The 24,881-nt window shown below is 48.5% G+C and overlaps 1 protein-coding gene across 1 annotated transcript; it reads left to right on the forward strand.

The window, feature by feature from the left end:
• Positions 1-2,319: 2,319 nt before the first annotated feature.
• LOC144123414 (uncharacterized) lies at positions 2,320-24,626 on the forward strand. The gene is made up of 5 exons (XM_077656247.1): positions 2,320-2,478; positions 16,606-16,769; positions 18,307-18,392; positions 21,863-21,943; positions 24,393-24,626. The coding sequence occupies exons 1-5, from the start codon at positions 2,359-2,361 to the stop codon at positions 24,542-24,544; spliced, it is 603 nt and encodes a 200-aa protein (XP_077512373.1). The 5' UTR covers positions 2,320-2,358; the 3' UTR covers positions 24,545-24,626.
• The last annotated feature ends 255 nt before the right edge of the window (positions 24,627-24,881 follow it).

A 24,881-nucleotide genomic window follows, 5' to 3' on the forward strand; every position in this document is an offset into this window, starting at 1 on the left:
GCTTTGGCCCCGCAGATACAAGAGGGAACATTTCACCACAAGAGCAAAAGCCAACTTGACGCGTGACCTTTAGAAAAGCATGGAAGGCAAGTGCACAGAGTCTTTACCGAGCTTCTGAAAAACAAGAAAGTCGCAGCTTGCTGTTGCTTATTATACCGAGCAAGTGACGGCACGGCTGCCTTTGAAGCAACGAATGTGAACGCTTCATAAAAATAAAACATCGCAGGAACAGACCATGGCGCGCCAATACCACACAGCGTGTAAATAACGGATTACAGAAAAATTATTATTATTATTATTATTATTATTAATATTATTATTATTATTATTATTAATATTATTATTATTATTATTATTATTATTATTATTATTATTATTATTATTATTATTATTATTATTATTATTATTATTATTATTATTATTATTATTATTATTATTATTATTATTATTATTATTATTATTATTATTATTATTATTATTATTATCATCTCTAAAAAGTATTTTGTTTCTGCTTTTGCCTGCACATGAAGCAGCGCTGGCTAGAACTCATAGGTAGCTTCAGATTATACTTGCACGCCGTCCACTGTGCTTAGCAGTTCCTTCCCACAATTGAGTTATCTGCTGCTGCAGTGATGCAAGTGCCCGGGCTCAGACAATGCTTTGCCCGTCTGCCTCAGCGCTTGCCTTCAAAGCGGTGTTCAGGATGAGGTTCGATCAAGCGTGAATTGCTAGAAAATTCGGCTTAGTGCCAGCTCGAAAGTGGAACATTTATGATAACTTCTTTTAAAATGTACGCAGCATCACGATCTCTAAGAAAGGTCCGAACTAATCGGTAACAGGTGACAGCTTGCTTCGTATCTGATTTAACTATGGCCGTTCTGAACCACGAAAATCTACTTTAATGTTCTTATCATTCTCACCTGATCTGCGACCTAGACTTAAAAGTAGGGCTGTTGTATACAGGAAGCTTTGAGGCCCGTACCAAAGGAGACAAAGGTAAAAGGCAATCTTTAGGTTGTTACGATGACGCGACACATAGTGAGCAAGCGAATGCAAATTCACCGAGGAGGAAGCGGATTTCGCTTAAGCAGCACTGGCGTGTTCCCCGATGCTAAGCGACCTTCGGGTGGGCGCTAGTGCTCCAATTTGAAATAGGAAGCTATTGTTAACGCAAACGCAAGAGCTCGGTTTGGGTTCATAGCGTACGGATTGAAATGGCCGAAACATCTTGGAGCAAGCAAGGCGCTCGAGCACCGTTTCTTGATTAATCTAGCTGCAACAACGCAGAGCCTGAAATGCGAGGTACTGCTCATTAGGATGATGGGAAGGAGGCGTCGCTACGGGAAGTATTGCTGCATTGTTAGAGAAGACGATAACATGAACCGCCTCTGCTGGCCTTCAGGTAGGCAGATATGATGCCTAAATGTTTAAGTCCCTCCTCAGAAACACATCAATTTGGTTAAAATGAGCATCGCCGAAGAAAAACTTTTCGTTCACAGAAAATCAGTTATTTTGTTACATTTGAAACATGATGAAAATATTCATCAGGTCCACTTTATAAGATAGCTCTATTGCGATGCTTTTAAACAAACATCATATAAAAAATATAAATCGGCACGAGGATCTTAATCTGTGCGTATTTTCTCCCACCTTTTACTGCTTCACAGTGTTCGTATTTCTGCAGTACTGGTGCAGCAGGCTCGGGTTTCATAAAAGTGAACCGCCCTTAACGCATTAAAGAGATGTAATATGAACTTGTTTTATGCAACTGCTACAACACGTCATGCTCAACAAATTTCCAGTTCGTTTGCACAGTGCGCATTTATACTTGTCTGAAGCAGACTACATTAAAAGCACGTAAATAATTCTGGTAGGTGCTAATCGGCAGCAGGCTAAAGGCGGAAAGATGACCTCTGTTTTTTTTTAAGCTATATTTAAAAACTAGGTTTTCATTTTTGTGCCCAGAGCGCACTGAACTTTACTGAACTTTCAGCATCAACTCACTGCCATTTCAAAAAAGCTTAGTATGGCGTTGATAAATCAGAAACGAACACAGTGACCGAGGTCTGGCTTTTGCATGACATACGGCTGGGTATACACATGACGAGAGCCATAAAAGCAATCTTCTGATGGCCTTGCTCGTTGAAGTCCGCCTCAGTGCGCTTCATGCTACCGGAGATGACTGGCCTAAAACAAGATGCAAGGTTGACTGTATCGGTGCAGTGACTTTTTGTCTGGAAATTGCAGTTCGGGACAGTTGCCTCAAAAGGAAGGTCATTGTTCCTGTCATTCTGGAAAGCTGTTGACAACTGCGCTTTTGTGTATACTGAGTACAGTGCTGCATACGCATAAGTCAAAATGCAAGCGCTACACTATGCTGTGAGCAGCTTGTTGGTTTGTGCAGCTTCGGCGGCACGTACCCACTGCGAACGAGATTTTTCCGGAACGAGCTTTGAATACATACCTGATGCTTGGCAGGTACGTATCCTCACTTATATTCTTTGCCTTCCTTACCTAAACCAGAAGTTATCTTCCTTGCATTATATTCGCATGGGTGGCTGTTATGGCCGGATGAGTTAAAATAAGTAAACGAAATCCACTCAAAACTTCCGGCCAAAATGACCAAAAAAAAAGACGGACGATTTGGCACGGTTAGGCCAAACGCGAATCAGGTGCGCTACCACATTGGTTTCGGTCTGAAGCTAGGTTTTCAAGGTCTATCAGGCTCCAGCGAAGGGGGCCTCAGTTCTAGAGGTCTAACACTGGAGGCCACAGTTAAGCGCCGCCTTAAGGATATGACGAGATAGGGTGTATGGGTTAATTTCCATATGTGCAGAATTGGTCATTGTCTACATTACATTCATGGATCGCTGGGAGCCCTCATACCACTCCTGGCGCAGTGTGTAGCAGTTAGGAGATGTGCAACTGCCCTAGCTGCAAAGGCATTTGCTGCCACCGGTGGCGCTTGTGCGACGCCGATTATAGTGTTCCTGTATATGATCCCGCAGGGAGCAGAGTTGCGCGAAGGTCCGCCATCATGTTTCAATCTGTGCGGGAAAGCCACCGCTCGTGCGTACAGGGGCTGCGTTCATGGGCTCGCTGTGTAGAGCGCTTGGGCTTGTATATTTCAATTGCGTACAAATTGCACTCGATCGCAATTTTATAAACGTAACGCCAAAATCTAATCTGTGATTAGCCGAGGTTGTGCATACAGCATGAAAAAAAAATCGCTAAAGATTAACAGCAAATTGTAGTCATGACAAATTGACGAAAAATGCTAGAAACGGCCTGCGAGATTTTTTTTTTTTTTGAACAAGTAATTTCAGATGCACCAGCAGTCCCGTTCCGGTTGGGACAGCGTCTGTCCCGTCCTGTCTTCCTCTGTGCGCGTCTTAAGAAAAAAAAAGAGTATTGCGATGAATTACTTCTTTCACAACTAGCACCGCCGCATGTACTGTGCGAGTTATGCACGGAAAAAAATGAAAACGCATCTCCCTAGAACCACATTAAAATGATCCTGCAGCTTGTTGCAGGCAAGCAAACTAAAGCAACAACAATGCGTTGAACAGGCGAGTCTGACCTCACGAAAAAATTTCAAACTCAATTGCTTGCATAAAACATTTTACAGAATGCTCTCCGTTGCTAAATGCAGTGAAATGACGAATCTTTAAAGGACCTTGAAAGTACTCTTTCTCGTTGATATTATTAGCTCACCTAATTTTTATTAAGCATTACCTTTTCGTCAGTGTCATTAAGTTATATTTTGTCGCGCTTAACATGGCCCATTCACAAAAGCCACTTTATTCGCCGACGCACTTCAGCCGCCGAACTTCCAAATGGCAGTTCGTAAAACGCTTTGCCATTTCCAGTGCGGTGGCTGCAGTTTGGCGCTCTGCACGCAGTCACAGCTGACAACTGCGTGGCTCACTGCCACAGCAGAACCCCAAACCTGACGCCACAAGTGTGCACGGGAAATGTATGAAATGTAGCCGACAGCGTGGGCTCACGTGAAGCGTCGAGCTGACGAGGGGTCGCTCGGCACTGCGCCTGTGAAGTCAGCTTCCCCGCGGAAAGTTGAACACCTGACGTCACGAAAATCATGTGACCGCCTCTCGGCAAATGGCGTTCGGAGCGGCGAGAGAAAACAGACGCGCAACTCTGCTCCCTGCGGGAGCATATACAGGAACATTAGCCGGTTGCTCTTCTCGAGCAACCAATCATTAACTGAACTGCCGCCTCCCATGCTGGGAAGAGTTTTCGCAGTCTATGGGGAGGTTGTAATAACGACAAAAGTTCACGTGACCTAGGTGGTCCCCAACCCGGTGGGCACACAGAATGACCTCAAAGACAAAAGCTAAGTGGCTGATTAAAAGCTCTAGTGCTAACGCACTAAAATTATGGGGACACTTAATCACTGATTACGTGCGAGAATGCAATAGCATGTGCATTCACTGGTTGGCGTTCGTGGTTGCCTGTCCTGTGTTCTGCTTTTATCCCCACTGCGCATGGTTGGGGGGTTAAGTACGACTGTTGGTAGGTGGCAGCTGGCACGTCACGCGACGGGGTGAAGTCATAACTGTCCCTACCAGTCAGCAAATTTTGACAGACCAAAACGATGCATATTGTTACGGTGTGGGATGCCACGGGGTGGCCACGGGCCCGCCCAGAGAAATATAGCAGCAGTACGGAGGAGAACCGGCGAAGCACGACCGGCGGCGGCCAAGCTTTCTCGTTCTATCTCCCTCGTGCTAGAGCCGCGCGCTCGCCGCTCGCGCTCGCTCTCCGCCTCTTCTTTTATTCCCGTATCACCTTTCCACCGGGGGGGGGGGGGGGGGGGGGGGGGGCGGAAAAGTCAGGCCGTGCTTTGATGCAGGGTTTCCTGGGGCGATGCAATGTGGGCTCGCAGATAGGAAACGGTCACACTCTTCGTTGAATTCGAAGTGTGTGAGCTGGGCGAAGGTGTCTGCAGTCGCCGAAGAAGGTCCCACACCGGTTAGGCTAACTTCAGGGAGTTTTATGCATATTGAGCGGCGATCCGTTTATGGGACTGCATTGCGTGGGGAAGGCATGGAGCCAGCAGGCGACGACGGCATTGATGAGGACCCGGTAGCTAAGTCGGAGTCACCGCAGGCGCCGTAGACATATCGCTTCATGTTTGAAACATGTTCTGGGAAAATGTGGTGCACACCGCATGGTCGATGCTCTGGCAGGTCTTCGAGGCGGTATGTCACGGGGCCGAGTCGGGCAACGACACGGTAAGGGCCGCGGTATCGGGGCAAGAGCTTTGCGGCACGGCCAGTCGCACGGATGGTGCGGCGAACGAGGACCAAGTCACCGGGCCGGAAGGGGGGATGTGGTGGTGCTGCCGCGTTGGCCGCTTGCACACGCGCGTGAGCCGTGAGGAGGTTGCGCTGGGCGTCGAGGCGGGCGGAATGAAGTAGTTGAGCAGATTCAGTTGGTGACGCAGTAGGATGGGGAAGGCCCAACTGCGCGTCGAGAGGGATGGAGGGCGTTCTGCCATAGACGACTGAGAACGGCGTCACATGCGTTGTTTCTTGCGCTGCAGTGTTGTCTGCAAAAGCTGCAGCAGAAACAAAACGATCCCAGTTTGTGTGGGACGGAGCGACGTAGGATGCGAGTATATCCGTGAGGGTACGGTTAACACGCTCCACGAGGCCATTGCACTGCGGATGATTGACAGATGTAGTGGAATGCGCAATGCCGAAGGAGCGGAGGGCTCGCTCGAATTCATGGGACATAAAGCAGCTCCCACGGTCCGTGATGAGGCGCCGGGGAACACCGTGCCGAAGAACGAGATGCTGTTCCACAAACGCGACGGCATGAGCGGACGACGTGTCTGGAACGGGCAGTGCTTCGACCCACTTGGAGAAGTAGTCGATCGCAACCAGAACATACCGGTTGCCGGCACGCGTCTTCGGAAACGGGCCCAAATGATCCAGTCCAACCAGCTCGAAAGGTGAACTTGGTGGCGAAAAAGCCTGCGGGGGTGGCTTGGTTACACCTGTGGACGGTTTTCTGTACTGGCATGTCTGGCAGGACGCCACGTGTTCCTTGACATCTCTGGACATATTAGGCCACCAAAACCGCTCCGACACTCGTGCGTAGGTCTTGCCGCGACCAAGGTGACCAGCCGTGGGAGCGTCGTGTAAGCCGCGCAAGATTTGCGGCCGCAGTGTTGCCGGCACAACTGGCAACCAGACGGGTGGTCGACCACGGAGCCGCTTCACATGACACAAGAGGTCGTCCTTCATTCAATAGACCCGGCGTAGTTGGCGGAGGCCTGCGCCGGCGGCGGTGCCAAGGGAGTGGATTATGGCAGCAATGGCGGGATCTTGCGTTTGTGCAGTCCTCAGGTCCGTCAAAGCCGTCACGGAACAAGGGTGGCGAGAAAGGAAATCGGCATCTTGATGGGCAGAGCCGCGCCGATGCACTATTGTGAAATTGTACTCTTGAAGTTGCAGGGACCAGCGTGCAATCTTGGCATTCAAATGTTTGGCGGACTGCAGCCAAGTGAGAGCGCTATTGTCCGTGACTATGGTGAAGTGACGGCCGTACAGGTAGGGACGGAACTTCTCGACGACCCAGACAACGGCGAGGCACTCGAGTTCTGAAGAGTGGCGGCGGCGCTCAACGTCGGAAAGCTGGCGGCTGGCATAAGCTAGGACTTTGTGGTCACCAGACTCGTCTTCTTGCAGGAGGACAGCGCCGAGCCCATCTTGGCTGGCATCCGTGTGGAGGACGATGGGGGCCGATTCGTCGTAATGGGCCAATATAGGAGGCTCGAGGAGGGCGTGCTTGACGTCAAGAAACGCGAGCTGTTGGGCCTGCGTCCAACTCCACGGTGCATTCTTCTTCAGCAGGGCGGTCAATGGAGCGCTGCGCTTGGCAAAGTCCGGAATGAAACGACGGAAATACGAAGCAAATCCAAGGAAACTTTTGAGCTCCTTGGCGGTGGTGGGAGCTTCGTAAGCTGTAAGCGCTTTTAGCTTTTCAGGGTCGGGACGGATGCCATGCCGGCTCACAACGTGACCCAAGTACGTCACCTCCGCGAAACCGAAGAAACATTTTTTTGGTTTTAAGCGAAGCCCAGCAGAGGTAAGGGCTTCGAGGACGAGTTTGAGGCGTCTCTGGTGTTCTTCAAATGTAGCCGCGTAGACAATTACGTCATCCAGGTAGACCAACGCCATAGTCCACTTCAAATGGCCTAAGACTCGGTCCATGAGACGCTGGAAGGTAGCTGGAGCGTTCGAGAGACCGAAGGGCATACAGTTGAACTGGTAAAGGCCGTCGGGAGTCACGAAAGCCGTCTTTTCCGCATCATCGGGGTGAACAGGCACCTGCCAGTAGCCCGAGAGCAGATCTAGCGTGGAAAAATAACGGGCCCCCTTCAGGCGGTCAAGCGCATCGTCGAGGCGAGGCAGCGGGTACACGTCGCAACTAGTAATAGCATTTAGCTTCCGATAGTCAACGCAGAAGCGGAATGTTCCATCCTTCTTGCGCACAAGGACGACAGGGGAGGACCAAGGGCTACAAGAAGGGGCAATGATTCCCTGGTCAAGCATGTCGCACACGTGCTGCTGGATGACTCTCCGTTCGGCTGGCGCTACACGGCGAGGTTGGTGATGAACGGGCCCGCGGTTTTCGGTGTTGATCCGGTGTTGAGCCCAGGAAGTGCACCCGAGTTCACCGGCGCTGAGAGCAAGGCAACTGCGATGCTCGAGCAGCAAGGTCTTCAGAGAGGCGAGCTCCGCGCAGGTCAGGCTGGGTCCAAAGTTAAATTCTTCCCATGATAGGATCGCCGGCGCTGGAGGGTGGCGAGGCGGGGCTTCAGGTTGCAGAGACGCCACTGGTGACCCGGGGTCCAAAACTGAGGCTGTACCCAATTGCGTGCCGGGAGTCAGCGCGAGAGGTACGCTGCTGATGTTGAGTATAAATACGTGGGCCTCTCCTTTGAGCACAGGCAGAAGGCTTCGAGGGGAGGTCATCTGACGGGCTGGAGCTGAACACCGGATGGGTTCGAACAGCACGTCTGCTGTGACCAGACTGTCAAGCTTGGCATACACCCACGTTGCCGCACCCGGTGGCAGGGTCACGGCGGACGCCACAGTCACGGTAGTGACGTCGAACGGCTTGGCTCGACACGGCCACTTCGTCGCGAGGTCACGCAGAGATGCTGAGGCACGCTTAGTCGCCGACACCAGAGACTGCCACAGGGCGACACCGAGGCTGGAAACCCGGCTAAGCCAGCCCGGCCCACAGAGAGTTCGGCTCGCCCGTGGTTTGGTTCTAGTAAAATTAAGGACGACTCCGGCTTGCTGGCACCACCCGCACCCGAGGACCACTGGCGAAATAGGGCTGTCTGCGACAACAAACTCGGTGGAGATGGTATTTCCGAGTGCTGTCAGGTTGACGACGACACGTCCGACTTGCTCCACAGGGGTGCCGTCAAAAGCTAAGAGCCGGGTTTTGGCGGCTGGCAGAAGCAGGTGGGGCGCGTTAGCAACAAACGATTTGTGCAGTACATTGACAGCCGCTCCAGTGTCAACCAAGGCCTTTACGTGCCGGTCAAGCAGGGCGACGTCGACGAGCACGTAAGGAGCATCAGTGGTAATCGGAGCCGACGAAAGGAGGGGACGCGGAGAACGAAGGAGTGTGGGGAAGGACGTGGCCGTGGACGTGGACGTGGACGTGGATTCGGCGGAACGGTGCCCCCGGAGTTCCGCCAAATCGTTTCCCGACGTTGGAGGGCCGGCACAGTCCCTCGCGTAGTGTCCCCGCAGGCCGCAGCGGAAGCAGGTCATGCGGACGTCGCTACGCAGGCGTCGGATAGAGGCCGCAGTTGGGGCTGCGGACCGAGGAGCCTGCACCCGGACGCTGCGCTCGGCAGACGGTGGCGACCCCCGCGTGGCCAGCAAAGTCAATTCCGCCTCGATGGCGAGCGCCATGGCGGCGCGGACGGAATCAGGACGGCCAGAGCGGACCAAGCGCTGCACCTCGGGGAGTCGGATGGCGTCGACAAACGCCTCGGTGCCGACCAGGGCCACGGCGTTCTGAGGCGCTCCCGGCAGCGACTGCAGAGCCAGGCGCTCAATGGCGGCGGCGAGGTCCTGGTACGTCTCCCCGGGCTCTTGACGGCGGGCTCGCAGGCGGTGGTACTGCACACGGGGTTGACCTGAGGAACCATAGTGGTCGGCGAGGAGGCCCGCCAGAACAGTGTAAGAGCCCAGCTGGTCGGGCGGCACGTTCTGCAGCAGCTCGGTGGCGCGGCCCCTCAGTTTTGCAACGAGCATCCATGCCTTCATTTGCTCGTCCCAGCCTCTCGCCGCCGCAATACCGTCCAGCTGGATGCGGTAAGCATCCCACGAGATGGTGCCGTCAAATGTGGGCAATTCCACAACGTCCAACGAACACTGCGGCGAGGACGCACCCGCGCCGAGCACGCCATTGGCGGCCACGACCGCAGGCCCAGCGACGGCAGAGCCGTAAACAGCGGCGGCGGGGACGCCCAAAGGCACCTGACCTGTGCTCGGCTCGGCTGGCACCAGGCGACGGAGTTCGCGCCGGAGAGCTTCCATCTCCCCAGCCTGGGCAGTCAGACGGGCCTCCCATGCGTCCATCCGTTGGGTGACTGTATCCAGGAGGCGCTCAACACCGGCGTCCGGCTGCTGCGAAGAGCCGAGCCTCTCCGAGCGCCTAGGTCTAGCGGCGCCGGCCGCCGCGTCGTCGGCGCTATCGGCTGGTGGTGGACTCCTTGTGGTATTGTATTCTGTAGTTATGTTTGTATAAACTAGGTGGCGCTAGGCATGCGCCCTATCTGGTCAGCTGACTCGCACATCTGTATATATATTCATCATTGAACTGGAATAAAAGGAAGTTGGTCGAAGTATGTACGTGGCGGGTGCTTGATGTGGTGGTGCTCCGGCTGCTCCGGGCAGTCGGACCGGGCAGTTCCCCAACGGTACGGGATACAACAGTTGGCGACGAGTGGTGAAGTAACCGAACGCGGAAGCAATGAGCCTGCATCAACCGCCCGAGTTCCTGCCGACGCCCGGGAAGCCCGCCATTCCTTGGACGCAGTGGCACCGCCTTTTCAAGAACTATCTCCTGGCGTCCGGGAGCGACGCTCACCCACCTGCGCGCCGTAAAGCTTTGCTGCTACACTGTTTGGGTGTGGAAGGCCAACGCTTGTACTACGCGTTGCCGGAGGAGAAATCGTCGACGCCGCCTACAGAAGGAAAGGAAGGAAGCGGTACGAGCGACGAGTACGATGCAGCGGTGGCTACGTTGGACGCTTACTTCACTTCTAAAACGAACGTCGTCGTGGAGCGGCATCGGTTCGGACAACGCACCCAACTGCCCGGGGAGACTGCAACAGCGTTCGTCACGGCGTTGCGTGAGCTGGCATTAAGTTGCGACTTCGGTAAGCAGGCTGACGATTTTATTCGTGACCAACTTGTAGCGAAAACGTGCAACCCTGTTCTTCGGGAACGCTTACTGCTTGAAGGCACTTCGCTCACTCTTGAACGCGCACTGGCTATTGCAAACAGTATCGAAGAAGCCACGAAATACTCACTTGAGCTGCAGTCATCGGCTGCGAGCGTTCAAAAGGTCGAAAAACATCGGATGCCATGCCGCTCAGAAACGCAGTTACCGCGTTCGCAGCAGCCGAAGTCCTGTTTCTGTTGCGGGTCTTCAGGGCATCTTGCAGATTCCAAGACATGCAAGGCGCGGGGTAAAACTTGCAGCAAATGTGGCAAACGAGGACATTTTCAGCGTGTCTGTAGAAGCGGCATGCCTGACGAAAGGGCCCTTGCTGTCCGAGAAGTCGACACCTGCAGTGCATCCGGCGATCTCAACGTGTTGCTTCTCGACCGGCAGTGCAAAGGAGGGATACACACAGAAGTCTTCGTACAAGATGTTCCTATACGTTTCCTCGTAGACACGGGTTCTGCTGTCTCCATTCTGTCGAACGCCACGTATTCAAGGTTAAAACGCTTCCCTTTGCAGCCAACATCAGCGTCACTCTACGATTTCTCTCGCCGCAGAATAACCATCGAGGGGTGTTTCACGGCGCCAGTCATCTTCCAGGATCGGCAGGCCGACATTCTCTTCTACGTCGTCAAGGACGGTACTGACATTCTCGGCATCGACGCTGTCGAAACGCTGCGTCTGCAAATCAACGGTACGTCATTGCAATGCACCCATATTACGCAAGCGCCAGAAGGCCTTGACCGTGAACTGTTTTGCCAGTTTCCGCACTTGTTTGATGGCAAGTTAGGGCTTGCAACAAATTTTGTCCATAAGGTCAAGATAAGAGAAGGAATCACGCCTGTTGTTGCTAAGTTGCGGCGTTTGCCATTTTCAATGCGAGACCGAGTACGCGAAGAGCTGCAGCGCCTTGAGCAAGAAGATGTCATAGAAAAGATTGACACGTCTGAATGGGTGTCTCCAATCGTAGTAGTAGCAAAGAAAAACGGCAAGATAAGAATTTGTGTCGATCTGCGCGAACCAAACAAAGCGATTGTCGTTGACAAATTTCCACTGCCGCACACGGAAGAAATATTGCACAAACTTCATGGCGCAAATTACTTTTCAAAGATTGATTTAGCAGCTGCATATCACCAAGTTCTGCTAAGCCCTGAAAGCAGGGAACTGACTACCTTCATAACCGATAGTGGACTGTACAGATTCAAGCGCGTCTGTTTCGGTCTTGCATCAGCACCGTCTGCGTTTCAGAAAATGATGGCCACTATTTTGCAGAACTGCAAAAACACTTTGTGCTACATAGATGATGTCATTGTGTACGGAAGCACACGTGAAGAGCACTTCAAGAATTTGAAACAAGTTTTGCACTTGATTGCAAAGGCTGGATTGAAGTTGAATGACAAATGCATTTTTAATGTGCAAGAAGTCGACTTCCTTGGTCACAGGATCAGTCACAAGGGAATACGCCCTTTACAAAGTAACATTGACGCCATCAAGGCTGTGCCAGCCCCAACAAATGTCGGTACTCTGCGCTCATTCTTGGGCATGGTAGGCTACTACGCCAAATTTATACCTGACTATGCGGTGGTTGTCGAGCCTCTTCGAGAGTTGCTACGTAAGAATGCCACATTCACATGGAACCCTGCAAGACAAGCTTGTTTCGAGCAACTGAAATGTTCCCTGGCCACAAGATGTTTACAGCTATTTGATCCTGCGGGTGACATTATTGTCACTACGGATGCCTCATCCATTGGCTTGGGAGCAGTGTTGCAACAGACAAGGAATGATGAACTGGTGACGATTGCTTTTGCTTCTGGCAGGCTTACTTCACAGGAACAGAAGTATTCTGTAGGGGAATTGGAAGCCCTTGCTTGCTTGTGGGCATGCGAATATTGGAGAGTGTACCTTTGGGGTCGTTCATTCATATTACGCACCGATCACCAGGCTCTGGTCACACTCCTTAGTACAAAGGGAGTAGGTCGCCGACCGTTCCGGATTGCGAGGTGGCACGCCAGGCTGTTGGCATACAACTTCACGATTGAATTTCACAAGGGTGACAAGAATACTGTTGCTGATGCTCTTTCAAGGATGCCCCTTCCAGGTCGTGTGGAGGAAGAGGAAGAAGAGACTGTTTGTGTTGTCTCAGCATGCATTACTCATGAAGAGTTTGTCATTGAAACGATGCAGGACCCGTTGCTGCAGCAGGTTATAAAGTGGGTGACATCGGCATGGCCCGCAGTGAAGATGTTGCCTGCCGAAGCAGTTCCGTTCTACCGGGTGCAAACTGAGCTCTCAGTCGTTGGAGACCTCCTGCTTCGTGGTGACAAATTTGTAGTACCTTCGTCCCTCGTAGCACGGCTTCTTGACGCAGCCCACGAGTCTCATCCGGGAATAACGAGGACAAAGCAGCGACTACGTGAGCAATACTGGTGGCCTGCTATGTGCAAGCAAGTAGAACAATTCATTGCATCCTGCGCGGTATGCCAATCTGTTGACAAGTCTGCAAAACCCGTGACACCACCTCTGCAGCCAGTTGCATTCCCATCTGCACCATGGCAGAAGCTAGGCATCGATATTGTGGGCCCTTTTTCCGAAGTGCCGGCAGATTGCCGTTTTGCCATTACAGCCATCGATTACTACAGCAAGTGGCCTGAGGTTTGTTTCTCAGCAAGGGTGACAACTGCAACAGTCATCTCCTTTCTGCGAAGCATCTTCAGCAGGGAAGGATATCCAGACGAGATTGTGAGTGATCATGGTGCTCAGTTTACAGCCTTGGAGTTTGACAGTTTCCTCAAAGAACGTGGCATCGCTCATACGTATTCGGCAGTCTATCATCCGCAAGCTAACGGGCAGGTAGAGAGGTTTAATCGAGTACTCAAAGAGTACGTTCAAGTCTGCGCACAAGAACATCGGCCTTTGAAGGAAGCTATCACCGAATACCTGGGAGTCTACCGTTTCACACCGCATGCGACCACAGGAGTGAAGCCTTCCGTCCTTCTTCACGGCCGTCATCCCAGAACAAAACTTGATCTTGTAGGAGCGCCAGGTAAAGAGTTTTTTCAAGATCCGCAGGCAGCGATGAAGTCCATCCACAGCACAGTAGCACAAAGGCAACAAGCAAGTAAGACTTACACTGACCGTCGACGAGCTGCAAAGTACTCTCCATTAACAACAGGTCAACCGGTGAGAGTCAAGTTGCCTGGTCACGTGCCTAAGGCCGCTCTGAGCTACTCGAGTCCATTCACCATTGTGGACCAATGTGGTCAAGATACCTACAAGCTCAATGATGGTCGCACATGGAATCGGAGTCGGCTGGTACCTTGCCCCCAACCAGTTCCACCACCTACAGTTCCGAAAAGTTGTTCGCCTGAATCAGCAAAACCACTTGGCGAACCACAGCAGGAGAACCACGACCCACCCCAGCAGCCATCTGTTCAGACGCCAGTTGAAAGGGACGTTCCAGGACTGAGGCATTCGACGAGACAAAGAAGACCACCAGTGTGGTTTAAAGACTATGAAAGACATTGAGTGTTTATTGTGTTTTTCCAGTGTTAGTTGCTAACTCTTTTGAGGGGGGAATAATGTGGTATTGTATTCTGTAGTTATGTTTGTATAAACTAGGTGGCGCTAGGCATGCGCCCTATCTGGTCAGCTGACTCGCACATCTGTATATATATTCATCATTGAACTGCAATAAAAGGAAGTTGGTCGAAGTATGTACGTGGCGGGTGCTTTACGTGGTGGTGCTCCGGCTGCTCCGGGCAGTCGGACCGGGCAGTTCCCCAACGGTACGGGATACAACACTCCTGTCGTCTGGCACGTCGGGTGCTTGATTCTGGGAGCGGGTGAGCGGCATGATCCCACCGCTGCCACCAAAATGTTACGGTGTGGGATGCCACGGGGTGGCCACGGGCCCGCCCAGAGAAATATAGCAGCAGTACGGAGGAGAACCGGCGAAGCACGACCGGCGGCGGCCAAGCTTTCTCGTTCTATCTCCCTCGTGCTAGAGCCGCGCGCTCGCCGCTCGCGCTCGCTCTCCGCCTCTTCTTTTATTCCCGTATCAATATCTTCTGTGATACGGCTTCTAACGCGGAGGGGAATCAGCTAGAGGGCATAGGGGAAAAGAGGACAGTTGACAGGTGGCAGGTGCGGCAGGGGGAGGTAAGTGGTGGGTAAAGCTTGACTGATGACTTAGACAAGCAAAGCAGAACGCTGGGTGCAAATATAGCTGTGGAGGAAACTAAGGTAATGTACGATCTCACAAAGAAGGAATAGTTTGCCATAAGCAGCGAACCATTCTAAGTAGCAAGGGCATTCATTTACCTAGTTCAGGTAGTTACTGTAGACACATACCACGAGAATAAAATAACTAGGACAGTAAGAAAAGGCTGAACTGTACCTGGCAGGTACTCCCAGATCATAAATAGTAACTGACAAGTGTCAAAATAAAATACGTAATAGTTTCAACTTGCCGTAACTAACATTCTGTCCATAGACCTGGATACTAACGAAAAGAGCTTAAAATAATCGCGAACAGCGCGGCAAGCTGCGGAAAGGAAAATGATAGAGACAAGAAGCGAGCAGAGTGGGCCAGGCAGCAGACGGGAGTCTGAAACAATCAAAAATGCAACGGCAAATGCACATCATCGGAGAAACTTTAGCCAGTGCTGTCAATCGCTTCCCATGATGTTGTGGTTGCAATGCAGCAGTGATTAGGCAGGAAAGAGACGGTTCTTTGTGTGTCTGTCATAGGGCGTGGAGCGTGGGCTCCTCAGCACTAGCGACCGCGCATCCACTCTTCAACTTCCCCCTTCACTCCTTCGCCCGCTTGGTCCAAACAACCTACAGCTTCTGCTGGATTGCAACCGCGACGTCATGGAAACTGATCTAGGCATTGGCTGGAGGTTCTCCTATGAGAGGCGGTCGCCGCTGCATTCTTGACTTGCATCCCACTATGATCGCAATAAAGAGGAATAAATGGCCATGAATAGGGCATGTAATGCGAGGGGATGACAGCCTATGGTCCTTAAGGGTAACAGAGTGGATTTCAAGTGAGGACAAACGTAACAGAAGGGGGAGAGAGTTAGGTGTCGGGGTGAGCTAGGCATTTTGCAGGGATAAGGAAGCTGCAGTTTCTCCTGCTGTGGACGTAGTTTGGCTCTTGATGGCGATCAATCTAGGGGTTTTCCCGGGCTTGATCCTGAGACAAGATGGCTTGGTATGGTTTATGGGGCTCTAACGTCCCAAAGCGACTCAGGCTATGAGGGACGCCGTAGTGAAGGGCTCCGGAAATTTCGACCACCTCGGGTTCTTTAACGTGAACTGACATCGCACAGTACACGGGCCTCTAGAACTTCGCCTCCATCGAAATTCGACCACCGCAGTCGGGATCAAACCCGCGTCTTTCGGGTCAGCAGCCGAGCGCCATAACCACTGAGCCACCGTGGATGTTGAGACAAGAATGAATTTTTGTCTTACTGCTTTGTGGGAAAAACATACCGCTTTCGTGGTCGTCAGTTTTAGAGCGGTGACATGGATTTGAACTGTAATGCATGCAAATGATGTCTTTGTGGTTAATAAGCCGGTTAGACGACAGCCGGTGGTTAGCAGATAATGTGGAGTCGGCCGGAGTACCACGTCGAAACTGTTTTCTCAATGTCCGGGTATTTGTGTTTCAGAAATTTTGACTCTTAAGCCTTAGAATAGCATTATGCCGGACTAATTCGTGCAGTTCCATTTGTGCTCAACCATTTCTGTGTTCTATGTGTCTCCCTACGTACCACTGTTCAAGCTGGCTTCATAAACACTTCAGGTTGACTGTTCTTGGCGTTACAAAGCGAAGTCTTTGGGGAACATACATCTTCTACTGAAACATGTCTGACACTGTACATTGCAGCTTAGAGGGACGTCAGAATAAAGGAACTATTGCTACATAACGAGTCAGAGGTCAAAAGCAAGCTTATCTTATAAAAGTGTACGAAGGCTCATTTTTCTAAAATCTTGAGCATTTATTGAATGCAGCATTTCACACATAGAACTACTTTATGCTTTCTTTCATTTCGTTCTATTGTTTATATATTCTTTCCATTTGTTTTTCAGCTGATTGATAAGCATGGGCTGAAATTTCACCTAATGTTCACATCAAAGAACGCTCTTAGTGCTCCAAATTATAAATGCCTCACAACATTGAGGACAGAGACCGTACGCCACAACAGATGGGAAAGAAAAATTTTCTACTGCACTTTTCCCAATAGAACAACAACGTGAGTAAAGGCTTCATAGGTTGTTTTGATTTATGCCAAGCCGCTCACTTGTTGGGGCACTCGGCTATTGAGCCGAAGGACCCAGGTGCATTCACTGCTGCGGCGGCCGCTGCCACAGCATTCCGCAAGTTAAAGAACCCCAGGTGGTCTAAATTATTCTAGAGTCCTCTATTACGGCGTCCCTCTTACTCATGCGCCGCCTCGGAATATTAAATTTCACAATTTACGATTTGGAATTACTTCTTGCTCATCCAGATTAGTTAAGACACGTAGCCGTAAGCCTCATACAAGGCGATAGCGATAGCAAGCACATCCTCGAATGTCATGTGATAGCTTTTTTTTTAGTTTTCCGACAGACTGCAAGCTACAGTAAACTTGCGGTTCTCTGAAATTAATTAAGCACAATGCTCTCCGCAGGCACACCACAGGCACAAGCAGGCCCCGTCGAAGGTTGATCAATTATATGACAACTGCGAAGTGACATGTATCAAAGATGTAGCCTTCATACAGGTTTTTTCTCGAAAGTACACACACGAGAAAGAATCTTCTCTAGCATACTGAGGCAACGAACTAAGGTTACTTCTGTGACGAAACCCTTCTAGGAATTGCCAAGCAAACATGATGTGCATTGCCCTCGTTTAACAGTAGCAGGTACTCTGAGCAAAACGCTCGCACCCAGTTCAATAAAATGTAAATTGTAGTTTTGCGTTTCAAGGAGACTTTGTTTTTCATTTCCTTCGGTGCATCTGCGTAAAAGCAATTTCCATCTTTGCACATTTGCCTTAAGTTTTTTCATGGCACAGCCCACTCCGTAGTGCGGTATCGATATCCGAATGTACGCCGCCTATGAGGTATACGATGGGCGCGCCTGAAACTGCCTGAATTCAAAAGTTTTCAGTATTTTTACAGTGTGTTTGCTTTCCTTCACATCTTCCTTTCCGCTGGCGTGTTCCTGATACACACTACATTTGTTTAAGGTGTCGAATGATTTGTTTTTGATTGCACAGTGACAATGTGTCAGGCCAAATTTCGCATGGCAAGCTTATGGGGCGTATTAGTTCTGGCATTGCCATAGCACGTACGCTAGATCAGGAGTTTGCGGCTTCCAAAAGAAACATTGCAAAACAACTTTTGGTAAAAGCAGTGGCTGCTAGAAGTTTGATGTTTAGTTTAACGAACATCAGAAACAGCGCGACTGCGGTAATGTGGTATTATAAAGCCAACTAATTTCAAATATCAGAGCTCATAACTGAAAGAAACCATAAAACAGATATTATAGCATTTTACCTGATCTCCTGGGTACTTAAGCAGCATCATAAAGGTGCGACTTTGTAAATACTCTCATCTCTCAGGGCGTAACTTGCGACACATGAAGTAAGCGCTTATTTATTGCTACTTCGCAGCTACTAACCTTTACGAATAACCACCCCTGGAAAAGTTTCGGAAAAAGTATCTCTCACGTGCATTATACTCTAGGTCATAGATGTATGCAGCCCTAGGTTCAACTCTAATTTGCACATTTTTATTTTCACTCTAGCCTAACAACATGGTCACTAGTAGGATCAAGAAAGGCAGGCGGCTGTTATGTCTATGACAACCTAATAACAGCTTCTGACAACAAAGGTAATCAAATGACAACCTATATCCAGCAGGTTCAATTGACGAGATGACAAATAATTTCACTAATGTTTATTTTTATCTGTGCCACTTCAGGCACTTATGCAGTGCTCCGCACACCGTATGACTGAAGTAAACTTAAACCCTGCAGTGCTCGCTGCGAACGTTGATGCAATAATTCTCATTCTCCCAGCTATCACTTAACTGCGCCAGACCGGCACGTAGTCAGCACAAGTCAGCATTAAAACTGGGAAAAATTTAACGACCAGTCACACATTAGCACCTTGGTAACATTTTAGCCATACGTCTGTAACTGCGCCAAACATGGCGTTCTTCCTTTGACCGGTGCACTTCGCAACTGCACGCTGCACTGCGTAAAGGACCACCCCCATCTAGTGAGCAATAAATAAACGCTACAACAAACAGAATCTAGGAGAATATACATCGTCGTCAACAAATAGTGCAATAACTGCAGTTTACAGACATATTTCATACCGAATTCGAACATTTACACAAGTTAGACGCATGCGCCAATGGGAAGTGGCGACTATAGCAACAGCAATGCATCTCCCAGCTAAGGTTTACACTGAGCTCTTTTCTTCTAAGTCCCCTTCGCGCATCGCTAAACAGTTCAAATATTTCCACTCCCCCCTCAACTGCCCAATTTGGCAGTAACTTTCAATTGCACAAAGGTTGCGCACGCCGGAAGCTGTAGGTCAACGGAACTGATTTTTTTCTTTTCTTAAGCACTCCACATCTGCAATTTTTAATAATCCTTTAAAACCTGGAAAAACATTACACGGTTTGTAATGAATTGCCATTTGAGCAGTATGTTTGAAAAGCGGTTAGCAAGAGAAGAAAGATTCCAGTAAACTATGAAGCACTTCAAATAAAAAAAAAACAGTAGACAGAAGCTCAGACGGTCCGATGCGATGAACTTCATAAGCAGAATGTTTTTGCATTTGATCCTTTTCTGTCCGCTGATTTTCCATTTGATATTTTTTCAGTTCGCTGACTTGCCATTTCATCCTTTTATCACTTTTACTGCATCCTATTGCCTTAAATTTGCGCAAATTTTTTTTCGCTTCAGTTTGGCTGGCTTTTACAGCTAGCTATTAATTTCATGCTTTACAGTTTCTGCGTTTACATTTCGCTTTACTTTGGCTGGATTATTTGCTCGTTAATGATTTATTAATGTTTTTGTTGCATTTCTTGCACTATACATACTTTGCCTAACTTGGCAGGCCGCAATAGACCAGGCAATGACGCGGGCTCGCTGACGGAATCCGCCGACGCTCTCACTTTTGGCGCCACTTCTGCACTGTCCGCACTCGCCCATCGCACAGTGGGCTCGCTGCACCCGTCTCTCCGTCTCCGTAGATGCAGATTTTCCCTCTTGCCTCTCATCGGGAGACGGTTCTCACACTTGGCCCGCTGCAGGCGCCGGAGGCTTCGCTCACCGGCCGCGCAGAGACACACGACACCTTTTTCGCCTAATGGCACGTGCAGTGCTTACGAAATAAAATTGCACACCCCACAACATCCTCATAGCCTGAGTCGCTTTGGAACGTTAATCCCACATAAACCATCTTCGAAGCTTCAACCCTAGCAGCCATTCAGTCAATAGAAAAGGGTATAACAGCGGCTAAAATATTCAAACCGTAGTCAAATGTGTACAATTCACCCTGCCGGGCCTCTTCATATTCATGGCGAAGTGCTTTTGCAGTGCTGGCGTTACGTTTCCGGCATTGCTCGCTTTACACACCAAAGCACCTGTCATCAATGCGCAGTAATTTCCGTGCACCAAAGTGTAGAGTCACCGTCGAATGTCGTGCTTTCTGCATGGTCACGCCGTGGGTGCGTCAAAAGGGATCGGTATATTAGCAGATCTCAGACGTTTTCGTTGTTGTCCTCTGTTGGAGTGGCACATGTCCGTGCTGAAGACAGCACTGGCAGGTGTTCTCTTCAGCACTTTGCAGGTGCTTGCCACGTGGGCCACTAATGACTCCCGCCTCACTACTCTAGTGAGAACGAAGGAAAAAGAAGCCGCCCTCAACCGCTATACACTGTGCATCAAACCAGCCAAACCTCTACACAAATAACCCTCTCCCCATTTTCTGTCATCCTTCTCACAACAACGCATTTTTTCTTAAGATCAACTTCGCAATTTTGCTTTATCGTCCCTTCTCTCTTCTTTTTTTTTCCTTTTTTCTTTATTTAAAAAAGTTTTGGAGCATCGGTGAGTCGACGCCTTTGTCTTGGCCAATCCCACACGGTGGGTACGTGTCATTTACCCATGGAGGACAACAGCAACTACACCTAGTCACCAAGGTTGTCTTATATTCTGCCTTTCAGTTTCCTCATCACAGGCTTACGATTACAACGTCGCCACTGACGCCCAACCCTGAAACGGACGCCTGAGAGCTGCACTGTAAAATGCACACTTGTATTGTGAATCAACAAAAGCTCCGAGTATTGTTCAAGTAACTCACAAGCTCTACGAAACAGTCCACTGGCTTTAAATTTACATTTAAAAGGAACCTTGACACATTGTAATTATTATTTAATTCATTAATCAAGTGGAAACTATGTTTGCCGGACTGTAGATTGGCTTTCTAGAGATGACTGAAATTATAAGTAGCAGGCTATGAGAAACAGCATTTTTTGAATCTTTGAAAACCTTTTATATATTCAGCGCAGCTTTCACTGGTAATCGCAGTTGACGCTGAGGGTGTGAATGCGCTGCAAAGCTCTAACCCGAAAGCGCCGCTTCTAGGGTGCTCTGTCGGCTCACATTATTTACCCTTTGAGTGCTTTCAGACGCCTGCAGCAAATACACACTGGATAAAGATTGCTGAAATTGAATTGTTGACAAACAAACATTCAGCACTATATTTGATTTTTCCTTTCACGGCCCTTATGCAACTATTCAAGGAAGACAAAACATTTGTGATGAGCTACCTCAAAGATGCGTGATAAGTACATCAAACTACACTTAATCTTAATATTAGACAACACAAACCTAAATTAACGCTACTCATGGTAGGATTGCAAGATCGCAGTATAAAAAGTAGCGTGAAACTAGAAGAAAGAAATTTCATTGTTAATACAACGGCATAAACGGAGATCATAAAGCAGCAAGAAAAGTTGTCCCATATTCCCTCGCTGCAGGCACAGCAAATCAACCACATGTATTAAATGTAGGATATGACTGGTACCGGTTTTCCTTCACCAAAAGTGACTACTTGTGACGAAAGGCTTTTTCGCATGTCACTGCTATGTCATCTGGCACAGAAGTCCTAAAGAGTTGTGCGTGGGAACGAAACGAAGTACCCACTACTTTTGTGTTGCCTGCAAGACGAAATATGAGGGGCCCGCGGTAGGAGTTCTCCCATGTTCTCAGGGGTGGTCTTCACTGGCAACCATCATTCTGGTGCCATAGAGCATATGGCTCAACACGCTTTATTTGCTTTCAGGTAAAAAGAAACCTGACTGGAGAAGCAGGATATTGTACACGGATTACAGAACCTGCATATTACTGAGATCACAGCGTTTGGGTAGTATGGCTAAATGTTTCTCTTTGACAGCACTCAAGCGTAAGAAAAAGGGGCGCTGCAAGCTTTGCATGCATATATTTCTTTCCTTAGACTGCCCTTTTTTTGATATAGTACGACACACGAATATGTAACAAAGGCAAATGAAGCGCGAGGTCCATGCTTATTAAGTAAAAATAAACCATCTGGACGGCGCAGCCAGGGAAGATAACTAAACATGACTTCCTGGCTTCTCTCTTTTTAGTTGCTTTATCGACTTCAATATTAATCAAATCGGCCTCTAAAGAATTCATATCCGAAAGAGCCCACACTAAGGAACCTGCTAAGGAACCGATAAAACTCCGATCGTTTCAAAAGCGATCGCTCACCGGACGTGCAGCGCCTTCCACAGAAATAATTATGGGGATGCTTATGTCACCTTAGCAGAGGAATGCACGAGCATTACATTTAACATTTGTTGCGGCTTCGGTGGAAACTTCTTGTATGTGTTTGCGTCTGTTTCTTAGCAACACTGGGTCCGTCAACCGCCGTATTCAAATTTCAAGCTGCCGTTACAGGTATCCGCCATGCTGTGGCGGTACCAACGTTTGCATACAACCTATTTTTTTCTGTTTTGTTTTTGATTATCTATTTAGGTTTTTGTCTAGAAACTAGGCAGCTCTCAAACCGCCAGGGAGGTCTTGATGACGCCACAAAGTCACGTGACCTCTCTAACCCGATCAGCTTAATTCGTCTCGACCATCGGCGAAGTTTTGGTGTCATAACTCTAAAGCTATCGCATTAATTGTGTCGATGAAAAGAAAACAAACAGCTTTATGGCAGTGTTTTCACAACGCAGCCCCTCTTAAGGATCATATGTAACGCTTACCTTTCCATATTATAGGACTTCTAGATAAGCCACTAGTTTTTTTTTTCTTCCAGCACGAAAACTTCTTGCTATACGTCCTACATAAAGCTGTCTTCTCACACACTAAGCTAATGGCAGATTTCTTCCCACGACCGTGTTTGTTTAATGTTGGTCCCGCCATTACCAGCGCTAATTTTCCGGTGGTAGGTTTGAGCAGTCGACTTAATTTGAGGTGGAAGGGCACTGATCTTCATCACAATTTGGCTGCATACAGCCATTCTTATGCCTACTACAACCAATTAATGTTTCTGAGACATCTGTAAACTAGTTGTCCTAAATTTAAAAGGTCTGCACAATGCACTTGCAAATGCTGGTCTCATTGACTAACGTACGGTCAGCCTCTAACTGTAAAGCACGTGGCAGCAGTATCGAGCAAGTGTGCAAGAATGGGAAAATCATAGAGAAACAATGCTTTTATTCTCTATGCTTTTCTTTGTGCCTGTGGCACAAAAAATTAAAGCAGTAAGCACTTAAAGACATTAGATTTGTACCTGTTGCAAGGATATTAATTCCCAAACAAGCATTCCGATGACTGTAGGATGCCCACTAACTACGACAAACGAGTGTGACAGTTCCCGAAGCGTTATGTGTTCATATAATCTTGGCTTTGCAGGAGCCTAGGCAATATTGCAGAAAATTTATATTTATTAATTTAGAGATACTGTAATCCGCAAGAGATTTTAGCAGGGTAGGAATATAACACAGCACAAAATTAATCGCAGGCAACAAAACAAAGTGAAGACAAAGTACACAGCCAGGTCACTACAACAAACGGTATTTTGCAACACAATGCACTGAAAAATAGAGAAAAATGCACTTTCGAAAACTCTCTACAATGCAAAGTTATGAAAAAACGTTGCTTTCAAATCTTCCATCAATTGTTGGCTTGTGTGCTTATACATCTCCCAAAAGTTTCCGTTTATAAGGGACAACGCCTCAAACGTAATTTTCTTCTAACTCTGTAATATCATATCGCTAGCAGCACCGCGACCGCTTGTTTGTAGATGATGCTGCCAATGGTAGCGTAATCGCGAGCTCTTGCAGCAATTTTCAACTTAATTCAGTTACCAAGCTATATTCATTACTCAAAATAAGTTGGTTTCTTCTTTGAACTTTGTGGTCAGTGGGCTCTCTCAATGTTTCTGAATTATGTCTTGTTCTGTCTTCTAGAACATAAACACAGATAGCAACTGAAAGTACGAGCTCTATTTTTACATATTCAAAAATCCAGCGAATCCTACTTAAGTAACACTTAAAGCAATTCAACTTTTGCTGCAGAACAAATTATTTGTGGCATTTACGATGCCGCAAGATTCTTGGAATTCGCAAACCTCTTCGCTGGATAAGCAGGCGTGCACGTTAGATCTTTCATGGGTGGATCGCTAAAAATGGTTGGTTGGATAGAGTACTTAAAGCCATGCATGTATTTTGAGCACCAGAATATATTTAACTGACGTCTAAGCGGAATGCAGAATGCCACGCTTTATGGTGCCTATGTTGTTAACAATGTCTTTCATTTCTGGGGTCTGTTCTATTCGCTTCCAGGATACCAAGTCTGGGCCACGAAAGATTACGTGGATAAACACGGCGAAATTCCTTATATATGCGTGCTGCTATATGAAGTGTACGCCGGGTTGGCCAAGCATTGGGTGTATGACTGGGACGTGTGCTCCAGCTGGACGAATAAAATAGCATAAAATCCTATGTCCACGAGAAACAACACATGTCTGCAATATAGTTTTTATAAATCAACAAACGAACTTCATTTACAAATAAGACTACATTGCGTGCAATAGTTTCACTAAAATGTGTGTGCGGATTGCATGCTGTTTTGTGCATCTGTTTTGCGTGGGCGGAAAACATGAATAAGGACGGGAAGCAATGAATGAATAAGTCACTCTATGCGGCCATTTCATTTACTTGGCAATAACACGCATAGGCAAATTTCCAACCTTCCTCAATCTTTTCTTCTTCCCGACTACGAAAATTTGCAAATCGCATTCTAAGTGAAAACATTTGCAACTCTCAAAAAAG

The sequence above is a fragment of the Amblyomma americanum genome, chromosome 3 (assembly GCF_052857255.1).
Source record: "Amblyomma americanum isolate KBUSLIRL-KWMA chromosome 3, ASM5285725v1, whole genome shotgun sequence".
Taxonomy (NCBI): Eukaryota; Metazoa; Arthropoda; class Arachnida; order Ixodida; family Ixodidae; genus Amblyomma; species Amblyomma americanum.

Coding starts and splice junctions, on each gene's coding strand:
- LOC144123414 (XM_077656247.1), top strand. CDS start 2,359: ATGCAAGCGCTACACTATGCTGTGAGCAGCTTGTTGGTTTGTGCAGCT. Junction 2,479..16,605: donor ACATACCTGATGCTTGGCAG/GTACGTATCCTC, acceptor TTTGTTTTTCAG/CTGATTGATAAGCATGGGCT. Junction 18,393..21,862: donor AACAGCTTCTGACAACAAAG/GTAATCAAATGA, acceptor ATTTGCTTTCAG/GTAAAAAGAAACCTGACTGG.